The 21,626-nt window shown below is 42.3% G+C and overlaps 2 protein-coding genes and 1 non-coding gene across 7 annotated transcripts in view; all 3 read left to right on the plus strand.

The window, feature by feature from the left end:
- The first annotated feature begins 354 nt into the window (after positions 1-354).
- PPP1R8 (protein phosphatase 1 regulatory subunit 8) lies at positions 355-13,003 on the plus strand. 4 transcript variants are annotated; one of them, XM_042440499.1, is made up of 8 exons: positions 434-492; positions 2,849-2,909; positions 5,866-5,909; positions 6,699-6,876; positions 7,242-7,462; positions 7,890-8,034; positions 8,908-8,972; positions 12,518-13,003. In XM_042440499.1, the coding sequence occupies exons 5-8, from the start codon at positions 7,397-7,399 to the stop codon at positions 12,869-12,871; spliced, it is 630 nt and encodes a 209-aa protein (XP_042296433.1). In that variant the 5' UTR covers positions 434-492; positions 2,849-2,909; positions 5,866-5,909; positions 6,699-6,876; positions 7,242-7,396; the 3' UTR covers positions 12,872-13,003. The 4 variants fall into 4 exon arrangements, with proteins under 4 accessions (XP_042296429.1, XP_042296431.1, XP_042296430.1 ...); XM_042440495.1 differs by lacking the exon at positions 5,866-5,909 and having other exon boundaries at positions 355-492; positions 6,699-6,852; XM_042440497.1 differs by lacking the exon at positions 5,866-5,909 and having other exon boundaries at positions 355-492; positions 6,777-6,852.
- Positions 3,900-4,065, plus strand: LOC121916361. The gene has a single exon (XR_006100853.1).
- Positions 13,004-18,366: 5,363 nt separating the features above from the next.
- THEMIS2 (thymocyte selection associated family member 2) overlaps positions 18,367-21,626 on the plus strand; it is an 11,352-nt gene continuing 8,092 nt past the window's right edge. The window contains exon 1 of one of the 2 annotated variants that reach the window (XM_042438945.1): positions 18,367-19,456. In XM_042438945.1, the coding sequence (XP_042294879.1) occupies positions 19,315-19,456 (142 nt within the window). In that variant the 5' untranslated portion in view covers positions 18,367-19,314. The remainder of the gene's footprint in view (positions 19,457-21,626) is intronic. The other variant, XM_042438944.1, reaches the window with a different exon arrangement.

Raw genomic sequence — 21,626 nt, forward strand, 5'->3', positions numbered from 1 at the left:
GCCATCATAATGGCATTGCCATAATCATGCCTTAACCAAAATAACAGGAGAAATGTTTTAACTGAGGTAAGGTTGTGACAGTGGTTCCCAGACTTTGGCCCTCCAGGTGTTTTGGACTCCAACTCCCAGAGTCCCCAGCCACTTCAGCCAGTAGCAAGGCATGATGGGAGATGAAGTCCAAAACATGGAGAACCAAAGGTTGGGAGCCACTGCGTCGGAAGGTGGCGCTGTGGCTCAGAAGGAGATCCAGCCTGGACTCCTGCTGCTGCTGCTGCTGTTCCCCTCTTCCGCCGCTAGAGGCCCCCCGCCAAAGACACCGCGCGCGAACTTTCCTCCGCGGGGGCGCAAGGCATGCCGGGATTGCCTCCTTCCGGAGCGTCCAGGCTCCCGTCATGCCCCGCGCTCAGCTGAATGGGGCAGTCGCAAAATGGCGGCGAACGCGAACTCTGGAGGCGGTGGCGGGAGTCTTCCTCTGTTCGAGTGTCCGAGCTGGTGAGGGCGGGCGGAGGGGGCCCGGGCAGAGGCTCCTGCGGAGTTTCCTTCTAAGGGTGCCTCTGAGCATGAGCAGAGCGCCTGCTTGTTCCAGGACGATGCCTTTGAGTGCGGTCAAGAGGGTGCCTCCGAGCCTCGAGGCTGCAAAAGTACCCGCCATCATGAGATACTTACTATGCTAGCGACAGGGATATAGCCGTGTTAGTCTCTGTAGGCAGAGAGATCCAGATGCATCTGAGGAAGTAGACTGAAGTCTATGGAACCTCAACAAGGTCTCCCTTTAGTTACTCTCAAAGGCACTAAAAGGTTGGGAAGGGCCTTCTAGCACAGTATCCTTGTGGCCCATGGCTGGGATATTTGGGTGGAGAAGCAATCATGCTGTAAACTGAGACGACTTGACAGGCCTTTTGTAAGCATATGAGTAGCAAACACCACTATAGTTCAGGGGTGTTGAACAGGGTTTGAAAGATGGGCTTGCTTTGTGTTTTAAGGGGCATGAATGCAACAGTGACCTATATATGATCTTTGTTGTGGGATATTTGTCAATAGCACTGCCAATAACTTGTGTGTAAATTGTACCCGGATCATGCAAATAGGTATAGGATTCTGACCCTTGGGAAGCGTTTCCGTTGGGAGAAAGGAATGCTCCTTCGCTGGATTTGGCTCAGTTACTCTTCAGAGGTCATGAAACTGAATCTGGCCTTTTGCTTTTTCATGCGATGCTCCAGTACACACAGGGTTTAGTTCACCTCATACCAATCCAAGGAGTTAAAGTGTAGTACGACGATCTACTCTTGTCTGAAATAGCGCCTAAAAACTATAGGGACAGGAGGCACGCTTTGAAAATAACGGGTTGTAAAGTAGCCGCTTGGAGTTGTAGCAGATACTCTGCCTCCAAATACATACAGAATTATGCACATAAAGGAAGAATTTCTTCAGTCAGAATGAAAGAAAGAAAGACCTGAACATATCCCATTAGTATAACCTACACTTCACTGTACTAAAACAAGTCGTAACGTATTGTCACAGTGGGAGAGAAAGTATATTAAATTAAAAAGCCGGTTTTGAAACGCAACTTATGAGGCTTGAATATGCGCAAGCCTCCATATGCTTGGGGTGTGTGTGTCCAGAACGGATCCCCCACAAAAACGAAGGGCCAACTGAATCTAATGGGCTTGAGGAGAGCCTCAAGGTAAAACATTTCAATAGGGATCTTCCTGGTGTTCGTTCTCATAGCTACTGTACTAAACAGCCACTCTGGATAAGGCATATACTCCCGAGTAAAGCAAGTACTTGTGGATACTATTTGGTTTTCTCCACATACAACAGATGCAATAAAAGAAATGGTTATTCTGGTACAGATACTTTTGTCTGAAAGGATCATCTTTGTAACGCTTCCGATTTTGCTAAATTGACATCAAACTTTGTGCAGATGTTTAGTGTTGCTTGCTAGGTGACACCAAAGATACTTCTATGCCAACCTTCCTGTTTCCCACAGTAGCCAACTGCCTTCAGGAAGCTGAGAAGCAGAATGTGAAGAAGAAGTCTTCTCTTGCTGTTTGCCCCTGACCTCTTTTGACATGTCATATGGGCCCAAACAGACAGGCCAAAATAAAGCTGCTTCGGGTCACTTTGGAGGTATGCTGTTTAAATGATGCATGCGTCCTAAGAGGCCAGAAGCCGCGCCAAAGCCATGCTCCCGGCCTAAGGACTGAAGTGCAGCTTTGGCGCAGCTTGTGGTTTGTTAAGATGCATGGGTCATTTAAACAACATACCTCCAAAGTGACCCGAAGCAGCTTTATTTTGGCCTCTCTGTTCAGGCCCATATGTTTGGGCGGCATCTGTCAGAATCCCTCATTATTGGCATACTGGCTGGGATTTCTAGGAGTTGAGGTTCAAAATATATAGATGACCACAGGTTAGCAGTACTGCTGAACAGCATATTGCCTCATGACTGAGATTCCAGTATAGACCCAAACCATGTATTTGTTGAACTAGTGGTAGCTGCTACCACATCTTATAGCAGCCAATTTGAAACATGAATTATGTCTCTGAAGAATCACACCCACAGCAGTGTATAAAGGTACTACTGTATTATATCAGTTTCATTTAAGTACTGAATGCTGTGTGCTCAGAAAATTTTCACCAGATTTCCAAATTTCAATATTATAAAGTTGTGGTTCCTCATCTGCTTAATTTCAGGAGATGCAGGAGCTCAATTACAGTTGCTGTTGTTCGGAAAGAACCTGAGAGGCTGGTTCTGTTTTTATGGTAACTTTGGATCTGTTGGTAACTAGAGATTGCAAAGACTATAACAATTCCTAAACAAAACTTGTCTTTGTTGTTGTTTTTCTAGGGCCGGAAAGCCTCCCCCAGGGTTGCACCTGGATGTAGTCAAAGGAGACAAACTCATTGAGGTACGGAAACAGAAACAAAACATCTGAACATGAACTAGGAATGTTTATTTTGTACTTGGTAGATTTGGAGATGCTCAGATGTAAAAAACACAACAAATATCTGAGATACACTTTTTTTAACCTTTGTGTTCCAGAATGCGTGGGCACTTCTGGTGTGTCCTGAGTTCCTTCCCATTTTGTTTGAATAAGGATTTTATACCCAAGTACCCAAAACACCACAGTAGAGACTGGCATTGCAACCCACCCCTTTCTTCAGGGACTCCTTTTAACAAATGGATGGAGAAGGACTGTCCCTGCAAAGCAATTTATTGCTTGTGGGATTGAAGTTATTGTTGTATGCCTCAAGATTGCTAGCGCTTCAATTTTACAAATGAGTCAGAAAATGAGGTGCTAAAAGGCTCCCAGGTCCAAGTTCAATTTTTGTTCATGAGGGTCTTCCTTTATTTCAAGGGGACTGGGGAAAGAATTGTGTGTTGCCCTACATCCTGTTATTCTTTCATTACACCAGCTTAATTTGGATACGTATATATCTCACTGTAATGAACTATAATACACACAGGTCTCCTGATCTAACATGCAACCCTTTCTCTCCTCCCTTCTCAGGAAACCCAAGAAATCTCCAGTTTGTCATATTCTCCCATTACATCTGAACCAGGAGACCATGCTTATTAGCATCAAGCAGTGGCTTATGATCCTGACTTGTTCTATTCTGATAATCTGGTTTAGACATGATGGGTAACTATAACTAATTGAAGATTTCCTTGATTAATTGGAACATGTCAAGAAGGGAAGAGGCACAAATATTAAACACATGTACACAAGTCTCATGCATATCCTAACTTACTAAAATGAGATCAAATGTATAGCTGAACAGTCTGTGTGGATAGACTGTAAGCAGTCCTGAAGGCATTTCTTGAGCACCACAAAGTTGTAAGTGACATACTGTAAATTGGTAGTTTGCAAATTTTGTGTTTTAATTCCTACAGGTTTAAGCACTTGATACTAACCGAGCCATCTCTACTTTTGTTCTCTTATATAGAGTACAGAGGTATAGTTAGTGATTGGCTGGGTTTAAAAAGTGCAACATGAAAGCAAGCCATGTGATTAAGCTCAGCGTGTGGAGGATCACGCTGGGTTATTACTCAGCGGCACATATGTACTTGCTCATGACTTCAAGCCTGGTGGAGCAGTAACTAACTGTACATTTTCTTTTCGCCTTCTGAAAGTTGTTTGTAACTGTCAGTACTAAGTGATAAACTAACACTAAAAGGACAGATAGGATACTGTGGTGTCTCCAGCTGCATAAGTTAATTTTCTTCAACAGATACTGTCACCACAAGTGAAAATAAGTGTGTCCATATCTGAAAAACTGCCACATAAAGTCATAATTGTGCTGATTCACTAAATCCTGGGTGAGCAGCCATGGAAGGTCAGGGGGCTGCATTAGTCCTCCAGGAGACTTTGGAGAGACCACAGTCCTCACCTGCGAAATTATATATATATATACACACACACGCACGCACGCACGCACCCAAATGTTCCCAAAGTCCCTTTAGGGAACATGCCTGCCCAAAAAAAAAAGGATTCCTGGGCCAGTAGAGGCCCTGTGAGGAGCAACTTAGGAAACGGGCCTGTTACAGACTGCCAAAATAAAGCTGCTTCGGGTTTCTTTGGAGGTATGCTGTTTAAATGATGCATGCATCCTAAGAATCCGGAAGCTGCACCAAAGCTGCGCTCCAGTGCTTAGGAATGGAGTGTGGCTTTGGCGTGTCCTCTGGACTCATAGGACCCATGCCTCATTTAAACAGCATACCTCCAAAGAGACCCAAAGCAGCTTTATTTTGGCAGTCTGTAACAGGCCTGGGTATGTTCAGCCTGGAGAATAGAAATTTAAAAGGTGATATTATAGCTCTGTTTAAATATTTGAAGGGATGTCACATTTAGGATGGAACAAACTTTTTTTCTTTAGCTTCAGATAATAGCACCTGGAGCACTGGATTCAAACTACGAGAAAAGAGATTCCATCTCAACATTAGGTTGAGCCAATGTCACATTAAGCTGTGACAGTGGGACATGCTCTCTCAGAATGTGGAGGAGTCTCTTCCTTTGAGAGTTTTTAAACAGGTTGGATTGCCATCTGTCGGGAGTGCTTTGATGGTGTATTTCTGCATGGCAGGGGGTTGGACTTGATGGCCTTTGTGGTCTTTTCTAACTCTATCAACTTAGGTTGATAGAGCATAAATTTTATTTATTTCCTTACGTATCAATTGTAAGTATAAAATAATATATTATTATAATAGTATATATTTTTTTATTTTGAAGGCAAAGTTAGTACATTTGTACTGACTCAACCCAAAATTGCTTCCAACTCCACAGTTCCAACCCCACATCCCTGCATTCTTGCTAATATGTCCGGTTTATAGTGGGCTGCGGGGATGTGAATGGGGGGATTGTAACCGACTGATAGGTACAGGGCTGAAATTTGATCCCCAGTGTAGTCCATTCTTGACCTACATCTATGCCTTAAGCTTCTGGTCCACTGAGTGAACTAGATAGTTTGCATATTACAAACAGTCAACAATATTGTTTCCTCCTTTTATGCCCCTTATTTGGAAATGGAATATGTTACATATTTTGTTATTAATTCTGCATTGTATATTGTCAGAGCACTTAATATTAAAAGACTTAATTTATTGAATTATTTTGCTACATCTTGGGAGGAACATATTTTTTGTATTAAAAATACACCTGAGTCCCAGTAGGCCAAGATATAATCATGGCTGTTTGTAGACAGTCCTACTGTTGTCAAAGCTAGAAAAATAGTATACTTGTCACAGAGAATTCACAGTTCACAGGTTGGAAAACCAGTGAAATGGAACAGATATAATATTGTTAAAATCTGTAACTTTAAATTTGGGTTGGCTCTCTGGAATTTCTACCAGACTTTTTTTTTCAGACTCCAGTCGCCTTCCATTCTGTTATGCCAATTAAAATATAAAGGTTTGTATTCCAGTCCTAGCCAAGTTTACTTAGCGGTAAACCCAATTGATCTGAATGAGACCTACTACTAGATTAGCTAAGGGTATAGGTTTTCGTCTTTAAGATGAAGCAGCTGTGTTATATTTGATATAGTCTATCAACTTACCTCTTACTCCTTGAGGATGCTTTTATTCTGGACTCCGTGGAGTAGGGAATATTTGTCTTATCCAGAGGAATTTGTCAAGAAATAGTGCAACTATCAACTGAAGGGACAAAACAAATTGTGATATGTGATCTGCTAGCAAGTGCCAAATACCTGGCAGTCAAATATTCTGAGTAGGCCTGTTTTTGGTCCTGTGTTTGTTTGGTCTAAGGTGGTCACAGATTGTGATCATCTTATTTCTGTCCTGAAAAGATATATTTTTAAATACTACCTTATACAAAGGGTAGGGTTTAGTTCTTGTTGTTTTGTTTCACAATCAGTTTAACCCAGTTTTTCTCTAACGTATGTGGATTGTACTCCTTTGGACCACAGATATGCACTCATGGATGGAAGGCTTCCCCATGAAAAGAGAGATTCCTACAGAAATCTAGGACATTAGGGAAATGCTAGGTCCATGCTTTTATTTCTTACATGTAGTTTTCTGTGAGGAAATAATGATAATTAGTTGGAGGTTGTTTCTTTGTTTTGACATTCTCAAGGCAGGTAATGCAGTTGACAGTACCAAGAACATGTGCAACAATTCAGGTACAAAATAACAGAACAGAATAGCTGGATTGAAAATGTTTTCTGTCTGTATCTTATCACAGAAACTGATTATTGATGAGAAAAAATACTATCTTTTTGGGAGAAATCCTGACCTTTGTGATTTTACCATTGATCACCAGTCATGCTCTCGGGTCCATGCTGCCTTGGTCTACCATAAACATCTGAAGAGAGTTTTCCTAATAGATCTCAACAGCAGTAAGTTGACTGATAATTAACCAGGTAATATACTTGGCTTGTACGGGTAAAGAAGGGCATGTTTGGGATGAATTTTTAAGGGATTGTGATTCGAGCTTATTTATCTTCACCTTTTGTAGTCACAGAAAAGGTTTAAAATTAGGGGGCACCAGCTGATTTTAGCTGTAGCTTTGAAATCCTGCCAGGGCAAGTGGAGTATAAGAAGGTGGGTTCTGTCTTGCCAAAGCTTTTTGAACTCTTGAAGAACTATAAACATGATAGGTTAAGGTTGGCAGCATATAGTGCAATGATGGAATTCTAACACTTACAGGAGGCCGATGAGGCTTTAAAGAATATGCTGGCAGCTAAAGGTTGATGTTTATTTTTGTTTTTAATCCCAACATTTCTAGCACATGGCACATTTTTGGGTCACATTCGTTTGGAGCCTCACAAACCTCAACAGATTCCCATTGACTCTACGGTTTCATTTGGTGCCTCCACACGGGCTTACACTTTGAGAGAAAAACCTCAAACATTGCCCTCTGCAGTAAAAGGAGATGACAAAATGACCAATGAAGATGATGAGCTCAAGGGGTTGCTTGGCTTACCAGAAGAGGAAACGGAGTTAGATGTGAGTATTTAACTCGCAGTTTGGAGCCAATTTCTCATGTCTTGTCTTGTTGAGAGAATGAGGATCTCCGGACTGGAATTAAAAGCATCAACAACAACACTAAAAAGAGCTATTTATCATTGAAAGTGTGGGACATATTTCTGTGGAAAATCTAATCTTGCAGCCAGATGAAAGATGATCTGGTAAGAATGGCTAGACTCCTTCAAGGTCCTTCTGTGCCAAATATACTTTCCTTAGTTTAACATTTCCTAGCATCCTTGGCCCCTTGACTAAATCAAGTAACTGCTCAGGTTAGCTTTCAGGTGATTCTCCTGCTGGCTTGTCTGATAAGGGTTTGTCCAATCTCAGATGGGGATGGGAGGGAAGATATAAACACTTCCATCTGAAGGCACATACTGTGTTGACAGTGTCCTCTTTGACTTCTTAGAATCTGACTGAATTTAACACAGCCCACAACAAGAGAATCTCTACACTAACTATAGAAGAAGGAAATTTGGATATCCAAAGACCAAAACGGAAACGGAAGAACTCAAGAGTAACATTCACTGATGATGATGAAATTATCAATCCAGGTGAGATCTACATCTGTAAATGTCAATAATCCGGCTTTTTAACCTGTGGCTACAGTATAAGCCACAAGTTTAGTATATTTAATGGCTCTCCATATGTACGGATTCAACCAGCCATGGCCTGAAAATATTCCTGTGTATGTACGTATGTGTGTGTATCCAAAAAGCAAATTTTGCCATTTTATGTAAGCAACACCATTACATAGGACTTGAGCATCCATGCATTTTGGTATCCACTTATGTATGCATGTGCTGGAAACAACCCCAGTAGATAGCAAGGGCCCACTGTGTGGTATATGAATGCTGGCTATATTAGTATAAAATATAATAATAATAATAATAATTACTAAAAAAAGCCCGTATGCTCGAGCTCCATTGAAAGTAATGGAGCTTGTGCATGTGGCAGCGGTGCAGCGGCACATGTGCACCATGGGCGGGTGCCTCATTAATCTAAATGGGACGCTGCACCCTGTGTACTCCCGCATGGCTTTCAACATACACTGAAAGCCGCATATAGTGCATCCGTGTGTGGCGTGGGTGCACTGTAAAAGGTAAAGATGGAGAATAATGGGAGGGGGGAGAGGGGAGGCAGGTCAATAAGGATGTTCTAATCCAGAAAGGCCTGCCGGAAGAGATCCGTAGTAGATACATACACACATATTGGTCTGGAAGCATACATGACTGGATGATGAGCAGCATAAATTCTGTGTAAGTCCATCTTCATCATGTTCTTGGTTTTGTGTGCATCAATGTCAACACGGTTACCTGAAGAACTTAAGTCATTCTTCATTTGAGGAGGGGTGGTGAATACTGACTATATCCTTCAAATTCCATTTTGAAATAACCATTGCTCTTCAATTTGATTTGCCCATACAGAGGATGTGGACCCATCTGTTGGACGTTTTAGAAACATGGTACAGACTGCAGTTGTCCCGGTGAAGGTAAGCTGCTGAAATAGTACAGCGCTGCAGCCTGTTTGGTGCTTTCCCCCGCTAGACAAATATAATTGTATTTAGAAGTATTAAAGTTTCTGCCTGATACTTAACTGTAAAAAAGAAGGACATACCATTGTTCTCTCACTCTCCTTTGAAATACATATACTGTATTATGGGTTACTATAAGTATGTAAGTTTAACGTTGTAACTTTAAATCATAACATAAAACATTAGGAATACATAGCCATTGAAACACCAGCTTTAAAAACAAATATAGGTTAAAAAATACAAAGGCAGTGGTTACAACACATAATTTAAAAGATGCCACATATGAAGTCTAAAACGCCTACTGCAATTTCACCAAAGATAACAATGAACCTAGAAATTGGGGCAATAACGGAAAAGCCAGTTTTATTCCCTTCCTCCCAGGCTGCTATAGTATTCCATCCTAAATGACCTTTTACATTCTGTTCATGTTAACAATACAGTAGAGTCTTGATTATTCGACATAATTGGGCAGGCTGATAGTCAGATGTCTTATAATCCAGAGGGTCCAAGAAAAGCCTTGAAATAACTATGAATTGCAAACGTATTGAAGTTTTACTGCAGTAACAGTAAAAGTAATGTTGCAGTAATGTTACAGTAACAACGTTGTAATGTATAAACAGTTCAGTCCTCTGAAAATTTAAAGAAATCAGTGATCCTTTTCTGCTTTCCCGACGATTGCTGTTTCTTCGCAGCATCATAATGTCGACCCCCATAGCTTCTTGTTGTTGCTCAGTGTACTTCATTGTGATTTCTAGAGCCCTAATCCCATCGCCATGTGAGATGGTGAGAGGTTTAACAGATTATGCTTACTCATCAATTTCTATTTCGTTGCCATCGCTATTGACAAGAGTGACGATTTCATCAGTAATTTCATACTGATCGTCTTCGTTCATCCAGCTGTCAAGCTGTCGCGAAGACACATCCTCACACCAAGGGATACAGTGTACTAAGGGTAGAATGCTTTCTTTGTCTTCATCTTTGCTTTCCATCATTCCATCTTCTTCTTCCTTTTCACATAGCAACTTATTCCATGATCTGACAATTGTTGGATCCCTAACGTCACTCCAATCCCTTGCAATCCAATAAGCAACATCCTTTACTTTGATGTGTTTCGATCTTTCAATCATGTCTTGCCCTTCTTCAATTTCTTCTATCAGTGTCGACAGTAGCTTCCTGCGATAGTTCTTTTTTAGCATTTCCAAAATGCCCTGATCCATCAGTTGGCATATGGCGGTGACATTAGGTGGCAGAAACATAGCCTTAATGTTCCCATCTTGAAGCTCCTCTGCATCAGGGTGCATTGGGACGTTGTCTAGCAACAAAACTGCTTTTCTGGGGAGGTCATTGTCTTTCAAAAATTTCTCTGTGGAAGAAATGAATTCCTTAAAAAAACAGTCTTTGAAAATTTCTCTGCTCATCCACACACTTTTTTGACTGTAGTACTTCACAGGAAATACTGTTTTTAAAGGCTCTTGGATTTTTGGACTTCCCAATCACTGCTAGGTCCATTTTGAGGATTGCAGAAGCATTGCTGCATGCTAAAATTGTCAGCCTTTCTTTACTACGCTTATAGCCTGGGGCTGCTCATCACAATTAAATATCCGATTGTCCGTTAGGCTTTCCGTTTCAACAAAGTCGAGAAATTTTTTCTTGAATGCCTCCATTTCTTGAAAATCTAAGGACAGTTTCTCTCCACAAACACATCACTGGCGGATTCCATAACGTTTCTTCCACCTGTTGAGCCAACCAACGCTGGATGTAAAATTTGGGTCCCCTTCATCAAATTCCTTTAGAAAATGCAGTGCCTTTTGCTGTAAAATAGGCCCTGAAATAGGCACACCTTTGTCTCTGAATGGCATAAAACAAACATACAAAGCTTCATTGACCTTTTCATAACCACACTTTTTCATGGTTTTCCTCTCTTTCACTGCACCATCGCTAACTATGGAGGAACACCATTTTTCTGTCTCCAATTAGTTCTTTCTCCAGTCTCCTACAGTTACCCTTCCAACGCCATAGTCAACTGCTACCTTCTGCAACATCTCTCCATTGTCCAGTCTTGCCTCAAGTTTCTGCTCCATTGATACAACAACCTTCTTCCTTTTTGTTGCAATGCTTGGGGGGGGGGGTTGGGGGGTTTGGCTATACCCGTTGCCTTCCCTGTTGCCATGCTTTGGCCCTTGTTTTGGGGCCTGGAAGTACTTGCTCTGCTCGCTGCCACTGCCTCCGCCACACTTGGAGCTCTGTTTTGGAGCTTGGAGATACTCGCCCTGCTCACTGCCGCTTCCTCTGCCATGCTTGGGGCCCTGTTTTGGGGCCTGGAGGTACTCACCCTGCTCGCCTTGCCTGTTGCAGCCACCATGTTTGGGGGCGGGTAGCCACGACATCGGATAATCCAGAAAGTCGGATTACCGAAGGACGGATAATCAAGACTACTGTATACCAAAAGCAGTGAAACCAAAGTATTAGTTGTGATATTCTTACTTGGCAGTCTAGGTTGGAATTTCTAAGAAAAGTAGAAATATAATGGAACCACCTGATATAGTTGCCAAATATGTAAATCCTATTATTATTAACTCTGAAAAGCACAGTAATGCCAAATGCAAGACAAGACACTAAAAGAGAGGGCACTTCAGTTGAGAGAAGAGTATTCATTAGGGCATTTGATTGGTCCATTGAAATGCCAGAAACACTTTTATTGTCAAATGAAGAAAGAGTTGAAATCGTCCTTCCTGCATATGATTGCATTCTGATTCCAGTTGCAATTGTGTAAAGCTGCCAATGTAGGAGTTGTGTCTCCCCTACCACTTTTTACTTTACGTGACTGTTGATTCTTTAAGTTTGGCAGAATTGTTGAGTTACACTAGTAAAGCAGCTAACATCCTACAGAACACTTACTTTCCTGCAACTATGACTCTGATTCACTGTGGCTATTACCTCCTGGAAGAAACTTGCCAAGGAGACCCTCTGAAACTGACAAGAATTGTTTCAGTACCACAAAACAGCTTTGTTACTCCACTATAAGCAACATAACCCTAACCAAGGATTTAATGCTACATGGATGAACTTCTTCAGACATCAGTAAAACATCAAGCTCAGTAAAACATCTACCCTTTAGTTAGAAAGTGATCCTAACCAGCATTCAGTTTCAATTTGTACAATTCTTGGTTTATCATTATGTACAAATCAAGAATTGTGATTTAAAGGAAACTCTAGTTAGTTAAACCAGCAGAAAGATACTGGAATTTTGCTTGGTTCATTTAGCAATTTTTAAATGAATTTTTATTCACTCTCTTAATTGCACCTAAAGTTTTCTTGGTACAGTACCAAGATTATGCCCACAGTCTGGCATAGTGGGGGCAGAAACAAGTACTAATTCTTTTTACAATATCCAAAATGTATGTAAACTGCATTTCATACTTGGGAAGAGGAAAGATCAGGGATTCCTCTCTGTCATTTGTACTGGGAGATTTTTGTTGAAACAGATGTCTTTTCTTCTGCAGAAAAAGCGTATAGACCATGCTGGGTCCCTGAATGCAGATGAAGCTGCAACACGGCGCATGCAGAACTTTCCTTATAGCGGAGGATTGTATGGTGGCCTACCTCCAACTCATAGCGAGACAGGTTCTCAGTCCCATAGCATCCATGGCACAGCACTCGTTGGAGGGCTACCGATGCCTTATCCTAACCTTGCCCCAGATGTGGACTTAACTCCTGTTGCACCCTCAACAGTCACCATGAACCCAGCTCCAAACCCAGCTGTGTTTAATCCTGAAGTTGTGAACGAGCCGAAGAAGAAGAAGTATGCAAAAGAAGCTTGGCCAGGCAAGAAGCCCACCCCTTCTCTCTTGATCTGAGAAGCTTGGTCTCTCCTGGTGGGTGGGATAGGACCAATCAGCTGTTCAAAGAGAAGAAAATTGCAAATCTATTGGCAGCTTTCAGACTTGGATCGTGTGTATGTCATACACAACCAGATTACAGGGCTGAACACCCTTGTGAAGCCAAACTTCAGAAAAGTTCTACAGGTGTCAAGAAAAGAAATGGCAAAAATATATTTCCACTTCCTGTAAAACCACATTGCTTAGCAGCCTTTTCTTCGTTTACCCTGCCTCTATAGATCCATTGCTCTTTTTGTTTTGACTTTATTCATACATTTAAGGGACCCTTTCAGGTGATTCATGATGAATATATACAACCTTTGCAGCTGCACAGACTCGAACTGTTTGGTACTTGGGTGTATTCGATTTTAACCAGTCGGTCCTGAACTAACACTGCGGAAGATGTGTTCTAAAATGACCCTTTGTCAGGCTTATAGCAGACTTTCCATGTAAGTCAAATGCAGTAGTGTACTTTTATATCCCAAGATCATGCAGTACTTTCAGTCAAGTCCACCTTTGTTATGTGCATTGTAAACACACATTGCCATTTTGAAAGGGCTGGGAATGGAATGATCAGGAAATTAGAATGGAACAGATTAATTCCTCCTTCATATCCCAGATTGAAAAGTATGGGAAAGGAATTTAACTTAATTTGAAATTATATAGCAGTCTAAGTCTTCTCCTGGTGAAAGAAATGACAAAATCGTGACATTTTACTTTCCTGGTGGGCAGTACCTGTACTTGGAATGTGAATAGGAATACCCAATAGTGGTCATATAATATTTTGTATGGTTTGGTTTTGCCTATGCCATCTTCTGTGTATCATCTTTTCTGAGGTAATCCTAAAGCAACAGCCCAGAGAATGTCATCCAGTTTCTGAAATTTTACAAGAAGTTTATAATGTGTGCAGTTTAGTCACATAGGGATGTCACGCAATTTAAGTTTGCTGATCTTGGCTCCATCGCGCTGCAATTTGACCTTTTGATTTCCACGTTTGAGCAAAAATGAATTTACAGTGTCTGGTATTTGCTTCAGTTCTAGATATTTGGAACAGAAGTATTGCATCTGAGCTAAACATGTTGTCGAACACCCCAAGGTAAATTTTAAATTAGAGCAAGAGTTCTGTAGTGTCTTTGTTCAGTATCCAGGCTCTTGGCACTGTGCAGACTGTTAATCGCAGTGCTAGATTGATCTCTTCTTGGTTGTGTGTATTTAAATAAGAGTTAGCTTTTCCAGAAGTTCACTGTCCCTTGCAGTGTAACATGACAGGTACAGTCAGGGCAGTTCAACCTAAATCAAGTGGTTTGTGTTGTTTTCATTAAGAAGATTAACACAGCTTTCCTCCTTTGCCTGAAGTAAGTAGAACTCTACAAAAAGGGTATAACCCAGATAGTTTTGCCTGTTGTTTCAGAAAGATGACCACTGTCCAAAATTATATTTGCCCCTCAAAGTACTGGGCCAGACAGAGGTTGGGGACCAGTGTAATTGTTGCTTGCAGAGGGAAAAATGAAACACAGTATATTACCATGTTGGAAGTCAGTGGCGTGGATAGAACTTACTTCATTTCTGCACGGCGTGCTTTTCTCTTTTTCATCTTACAGTATATCTGGGACTCTTGTGAAGATACTGTTTCTTTATTGTGTGGTTATATAACATCATATACTCAGTTGTGACAACAAATGGTTCATAGGTTTTGGTATTCCATGCATAGATCCTCAGTCATTTAATTTGTGATCTTTTTAGTTAACCTTTTTCGAGTCTATAGAGCAGTTCCTAGCTCTTCAGAATATGACCAGTTTAAAGCTGTTGAGGTCTTCTTTGCTGGGTTTTTAAATATTTTTTTAAAAAGTGACTGTTTTTGCAGGAGACATCTGCTAGGATTTCCCTGCCTGCTGCTCTTAGACCCCTCATCTCCCTGGGATAATGCAAATTATTAATTGTAGATCTTTGAGCCAAGCCTACAGATACTGGGCATGAGGAAGCGGAGTGAAAGGTGTGGGGCTCTATACAGAGGTTTGTACATTTGTGTAATAGGCCTTTTCACGCTCAGTTGAGCTTTTTACCTGTAAACCTTTACTACACTGTAAATAAAAATACTGTTTTGCCAAATAGAGTTTAATGAATGTTCCCAACGTTTATGTTGCACTCTAGCAAGTGATCTTGTGCAGTTTCCACTTCCATATATTAACCTAAAGTTCTCCTTTGAATGAATAACTGAAGGCTAATTGCAGTACTTTTTAAAATCATAAACACAAGACCAATCAATAAATAACCAAAGTTATAACCAAATTTTGAAAGCAACTGCAATAACCAGAATCAAATTTAAGAAAATCCAGGAAAATACACTGGCTGTTAAGAGTAGTATTGGTATCCAGTGACCATCATGGCAGAAGGTTCCAAAAACACTGTTGTCATATGTCTTCAGGTTGTTTCCAGTTTATGGTAGCCTTAAGGCAAAGCTACCTTGGCGGTTTCTGAGGCAGAGAGTGTGTGTCTCTCCCAAGATCACCAGTGGATTTCCATGGCCAAGCAAGGAGTTGAACCCTCATGGGAGGAGCAATCCCAGAAGGCCCAGTTCTTTTCCTGTCTTGCTGCTTGCAGGGTGTGGATCTTCGTCATTCTTCAGGAACATCTCACCTTTTCCACTAAAACCTTACCACCTTCAATGGAGAGAACTTCAGCCTTGGACTCCCCACCCCAGCCACTCTCCCCAATTCTGGCCAGAGCGCGGCTGGCTTCTGACCTGGAGTCAACTGAGGTCAATGGAGCCTGGCCAGAGGAGGGTTTTCCCCTCTCAAAGCCGGAGGCTGTGCGCCCCCGCCTGACTCATCTTGGGTTAGGGACTGTGGCGGCACCACCGAAGAGGTCACTGAGGAGAGAGGCTGGCACAGTGAGTACTGGGGGACCCTCTCCCTCCTTCCAGCAGGAATCCCACCTCTTCCCTGAGTGGGCTGCAGCCTTTAGGGCCTTTCTCACCCAGGAGGTCTCCCACCTCTATCTCCAGCCCTCCACCGGCACAGGGAGTTGTCAGGGGGGAGAGGAGGACCCAGAAGCCCCCTGGAGCCCAGTCACCCTGCCCGAGGAAGGGGACCCAGGGGACCACCATCTCTCCCTCCACCGGTTCTGGGGGCCCCCAGAGGCAAGCTCTCCAGACTACCGGTGAGGAGGCCCCTCCTCAAGAGGCCCTCGCCCTCCTCTCTCCCACTGGGTACAGAGCCCCCGTCGCTCCCTGCGTTGCGATCGGACTTACTACCCAACCTGGGTAAAGAGACAAGTGGCTGCAATAACGTCTATCCTTCCTCCCAAAGAGGCAGCCAGAATGTCCGACGATCCACATTTAAGGGGGCTACTCAAGGGGGTCACTAACCTGGCTCCCCCAACAAGGCATAGATTCCCATCTTGGGATTTGCATACAGTGCTCAAAGCTCTAATCATCCATCTCTGAGCCGCTGAGAGAGGCCTCCCTGAAGCACCTGTCATAGAAGGTACTCTTTCTAACTGCCATCACTTCAGCCCACAGAGTATCAGAGCTCAGCGCCCTTTCAGTTCGGGATTATCTCTGCATCTTCAGACCAGACTCAGTGCTCTTACGCACTGACCCAACAACTTTCATTCCAAAAATCAACTCTCCATTCTATACGTCGCAGGACATCATCCTACCATCCTCCTTTCCACACCCAACTAGGGAGCTGGAGAGAATCTGGCACACTCAACATCCGAAGAGCAATCAAATGTATTTTACATCAAGAGGACAAGACCATTCAGAGCCATGGAGGCCCTCTTTGTCTCCTACAGCCAGGCTAGAAGGGAAGGAATGTCTCCTTCAACCCTGGCCCAATGGATCAGAGTGTGTATTGCGACCTGCTACAGGACTTTGGCCTTACCTCCACCAGACGGAGTGGTCCCACACTCTACCAGGAGCCCCGCCACCTCAGCAGCATGGGCCACCTGCTCTCCCCTGACAGAGATCTGTGAAGCTACGACATGGAAGACACCATCTAAGTTTGTCAGGCACTACAGGATAGAACTTCGGCAGGAGAGTGCTCCAACGCATGCTCCCGTCTTCCTCCTCTATGACACAGCACTCCCCCCAGACTAAGGGGGCTTTGGTAAATCCCAATTCTCAGGAGGATCTCACCTTCTCTGCTGGGAAAAAGAACATTGGTTCTTACCTCATATACATCCATTTCCAACGGAGAAGGTTCGATCCTCCTCCCCACCCTAGGTGCTGTCAGAGGGACACAGGATTGTGCACTGCCTCTCCTGCTAAAACAACAACACAGAGATACAGAGTTGGTATAGAAGCCTCCGGCCACAGCCTGCTGTTTCTTAAGCTGGCTAACAAGTGGGCCTTTTGAGATTAGCTCTCCCATGAGGAGGCAAAGAGGTCCTTTTGTTATTTTAATTATGTCCCTGCCTCTAGGAGCTCATGGGAGGAGCAACTCAATTCTCAGGAGGATCAAACCTTCTCCGCTGGAAACGGACATATATCAGGTAAGAACCAATGTTCCTATTCTAACTCCACCGCCACTTTATTAACCAGCCTCTTGACCACAAAGATGCCCCACTCTCTCAAGTAACAAACATAGGGCCTGAACAGACAAGCCAAAATAAAGCTTTGGAGGTATATTGTTTAATTGATACATGCATCCTAAGAGGTCAGAAGCTGTGCCAAAACCACTCTCCTGTCCTAAGGACTGGAGCGCATCTTTGGCACAGCTTCTGGCCTCTTAAGATGCATGCGTCACTTAAACAGCATATGTCCAAAGAGACCCGAAGCAGCTTTATTTTGGCCTGTCTATCCAGGCCCATACTTACCCAAGTTTAAAAATTCACCTATTCAAAGATGTCCTTCCTGGCAAAGCTCTCCTTCTTCTCCCTATGCAGAGACAAAGTGTCAGCATGGGTTTCTCAAAAACAAGTCATGCATGCCACACTAATCTGATCTCTCTCTCAAAACCTTCAATCCCCTCCCCCTTAAATACTATTAAATAATGTAAGAATTAAAACATACTTAAAAATTAATACAAAAAAAAAAATAGACCGTGACTAAGGTGAGGTCGGAGTTCAGCAGTTAGATTTCTTCTAGTGGCCGGGGAACTATTCAGGGAAGGCCTGCTGGAAGAGATCCATCTTTATAGCTTTTTAAAAGCTGTTTATGGTGGTAATATGACAGATCTCATCCGGCAGGCCATTCCACAATCTGGGTGCAACAGCTGAAAAAGTCCTTTGGGAGGTCGTGGACAGCTTTGTTTTATAAGGCTGTAACAAATTCCTCAGTGAGGATCTAAGCGTGCAGGGAGGATTATATGGAAGGAGGTGGTCCTGAAGATAGGTTGGACCCAAGCCATTACTACTATGACAAGGTTATGCTCATGGGCTGTATTACCCATTGCTTGGACGACTTCCTCTTGACATGATAGCTCTCTTCCTTGGTCTGTAGCAACATCTTGAGAGCATTCTAGGATCTGGCAGCTGAGACCCCACCTAAGGGTCCTGCTGTTGGGGTGTGAATTGAGTTAAAATTAACAACAGCAGAGTCTTAGAGGTATGTTAACAAAAAGGTAGCTTTACTTAGCAGAGTCTTAAAACTGAAGCAAAACAGTACAAATGGCTTAGTACAAAAAAGGCAAAAATAAAGCATAGCATAGATTCTAATATAGCAGCATGTCAGTTCAGCATTACCAGTCCTGCAGCATGTAACCTCACGGAGAGCAAAGCCAGCCAGTATGGAGAGCATACAATTCCCTGTATGCTCCAACAGCATGGAAAGCAAACATTACCAATATCCTCTCAGAAAGCCTGCAGACTTGCAAAGCAGTTGTAGTCTGCAGATTGGCTATGATAGCCACCTGGCCTAATGGGCCAATTGCTCTCTCATTTACTAATTGTAACCTTACCTTATTCTGGTTACACCTGCCATTTGCTACACCTTCATCCAGTCACAACTTACTGTGCTGCATTGCACATCCTGACACCTGCTGCTTCCACCACATTAACCAGATCATCACTGTTGGTTAGCATCAGCTCTAATACCGGTATATCTATTGTCTATTCTACCTTTTGGACAATGAAATTAACAGCAAGGCAAGTGAGGAATTTGTTGTACCTGTGTTAAGAGTTCAGGTTCATCCTGCTTATTTTCCACAGTCTTTGCATTAGTATAGAGACATCTAAAACCAAGGGCTATTCCACCTATCTGCCTTTTTGGTCCTTATGCCATTTGCCTTTTCTCTGTATAACTGTCATCACTGACACAAAACCACTATAGTGAGTTGGCACCTCTTGTGTCTGGCCTTTTTTCTCTTGCTCCATATTAAGCCCTAAACTATCTCTGGGGATATCAATCAGCCTAGACAGATCACTTAAAAGGGGAAATGAAAGTCACAACTGAACTTCCACAAATGTAGCTCAACGGTCCCATGTTGCAGCTCAGCATTTCACAAGCACCATCTGTAACAAGAGTTATGGATTCTGTTGTTTCCTTCCAACGCTATATCTGTAATCTGGATCTCAATTCCCTGCCTAGAGTGGTGAAGATCTACTCAGGAGTCTACTTCCAAGGTAGGCACGAGTGATTGCTTCTTTCTTGCCAATGTCAAGTGGGAATGAGTGGGAATTAAGATTAGTAATGGAACTTTAGGCTTGAGTTGTTTTATGAGATGTGATGATGGCTTCACAAAGTCCTTACAAAGCTGGAAACCACAACTTTAAAGGAAAGCTGTTACAATACGTTGGTGCTGCTCTGCGCAGCCAGTGCACATGATGGCCACTGTTGGGGGAGAGGGATGAACTGCTATGTTGCTAATAGAGAAAAAGTAGTGCTCACCAACACTATTCAGAGGGCACAATCATAAGTGGTTTTGAATGATACTATGCCCCCATACAGACAAGCCAAAATAAAGCTGCTTCAGGCCACTTTGGAGGTATGCCATTTAAATGATTAATGTGTCCTAAGAATCCGGAAGCTGCACCAAAGCTGTGCTCCAGTCCTTAGGACTGGATCATGGCTTTGGCGTGGCTTCTGGACTCTTAGGATGCATGCATCATTTAAATAGCATATCTCCAAAGTGGCCCAAAGCACCTTTATTTTGGCCTGTTTGTATGGGACCTATTCTACTCGGAACCATGATGAGTGGAAGGGAAGCTGCAACTGACAAGTTTAGTTGTTAGAGGAATTAAAGGAAGACACCCAAGATGAATACTGTAGGACATTTTGTTTGAAGGACCACATCTAGCACTTGAGAGCAATTGCAATGGAGCTGGTATGATATCGAATGCAAAGGTGGAGTCTCCCTTTTCCAGAATTCCAAAATCTGAACTATTCCAAAATCATCCATATGGCTGGCTGAGATACTGACACCTTTGCTTTCTGATAGTTCAGGATACAATGAGCCCTTGGTATTTGCCCCGGGTTTGGTTCCAGGACTCCTGTGGATACCAACATATTTATTTATTTATTTATTTATTTAGGTATTTATATCCCGCCCTTCAGCCCTAATGGCTCTCATATGTGTATATATATGTGGATAATCAAGTCTCAATAAACATAATGTCACAGTAAAAGGATGTCTTTTATATAAAATGGCAAAATCAAAGTTTGTGAAGTTGAAGGCTTTCCTGGCTGGCATCCATAGTTTTTTTGTGTGTGTTTTTCAGGCTATGGCCACGTAGCCTGAAAAAAAAAAGCACAAAAAACTATAAAATCAAAGTTTGCTTTTGAAATTTATATATTTTTGGAATATTTTCAGTCCACAGATGGTTGAATCCATGGGTAAAAAAAAGCTATGGATATGGCAAGCCAACTGTAACAAACTTTGTTTCATGCACAAAATTGTTAAAAATGTTGTGTATAAAGCTACCTTCAGGCTATATGTATAAGATATATATGAAACATAAAGGAATCTCATGTTTAGACGTGGGTCCCATCTCCAAGATATCTCACTATGTAGATGCAGATATTCCTAAATCTGAAAAACTTAACTATCCAAAACTACAAATCCCATCATCATTTCCAAGCAACATGATTAATGCAGGACTAGATAAATGCTTGCTTGAAAATATTTTGAGTTAGTGGCATTTAACATTTTAAGCTGTATTGTTCTTAGAAGGGTAACTTAAATTTCATTTTAATCTGTATCCTTTCATGTTCTGGTTTTCTCAACAGAAGTACTAGGATGTGGTTGTTGTTGTTGTGTGATTTCTAGTTGTTTCTGACAACCTTAAGGCCATAATCGTGGGGTTTTCTTGGCAACATTTGTCCAGGGGATGTTTGCCATTGCCTTCCCCTGAGTCCCTTCCCTTCCCTTCCCTTTTCTTGAAGAGCTAGGAAATCTTAATTTTGGGTTGGCATTTGATGGCCAGGGTTATGTATGCAGAGGCGTACCCAAGGCATAGTAGCAAGAGTTTTAGGTACAATATATACTAGTGTTTTTAGTTCTCTCCTTTTGCCTTTGATCTTGCCCATCACTAGAAGGTATACCCCTAAAAGGTTCTCTGCAACTGAATTTTACCTTGGATTGAAGCAGGTTCTTAACTGTTAACATAGAAAAAAAATTCCTACCAATGCTAGAAATACACTATTACAGCATTCCCAATAAGTAGCTGTCCAACCTCCACTAAAAACCCTTAAGAAGGAAGGATCGGGCATCTTCTGAAGTAATTTGTTCTCTTGCATACCATCAGGTAGTTCACCATAACATTTGAACTCACTGGTTCTGGGCTCCTTAGAGCA

The sequence above is a fragment of the Sceloporus undulatus genome, chromosome 9 (assembly GCF_019175285.1).
Source record: "Sceloporus undulatus isolate JIND9_A2432 ecotype Alabama chromosome 9, SceUnd_v1.1, whole genome shotgun sequence".
NCBI lineage: Eukaryota > Metazoa > Chordata > Lepidosauria > Squamata > Phrynosomatidae > Sceloporus > Sceloporus undulatus.

What these genes read in the sequence shown, in the direction of transcription:
- PPP1R8 (XM_042440495.1), top strand. Translation starts at nt 428, where the DNA reads ATGGCGGCGAACGCGAACTCTGGAGGCGGTGGCGGGAGTCTTCCTCTG. An exon ending in AAGAGGAAACGGAGTTAGAT is followed by an intron (nt 7,463 to 7,889) that starts GTGAGTATTTAA and finishes TTGACTTCTTAG; the next exon opens with AATCTGACTGAATTTAACAC. An exon ending in CTGCAGTTGTCCCGGTGAAG is followed by an intron (nt 8,973 to 12,517) that starts GTAAGCTGCTGA and finishes TTTCTTCTGCAG; the next exon opens with AAAAAGCGTATAGACCATGC.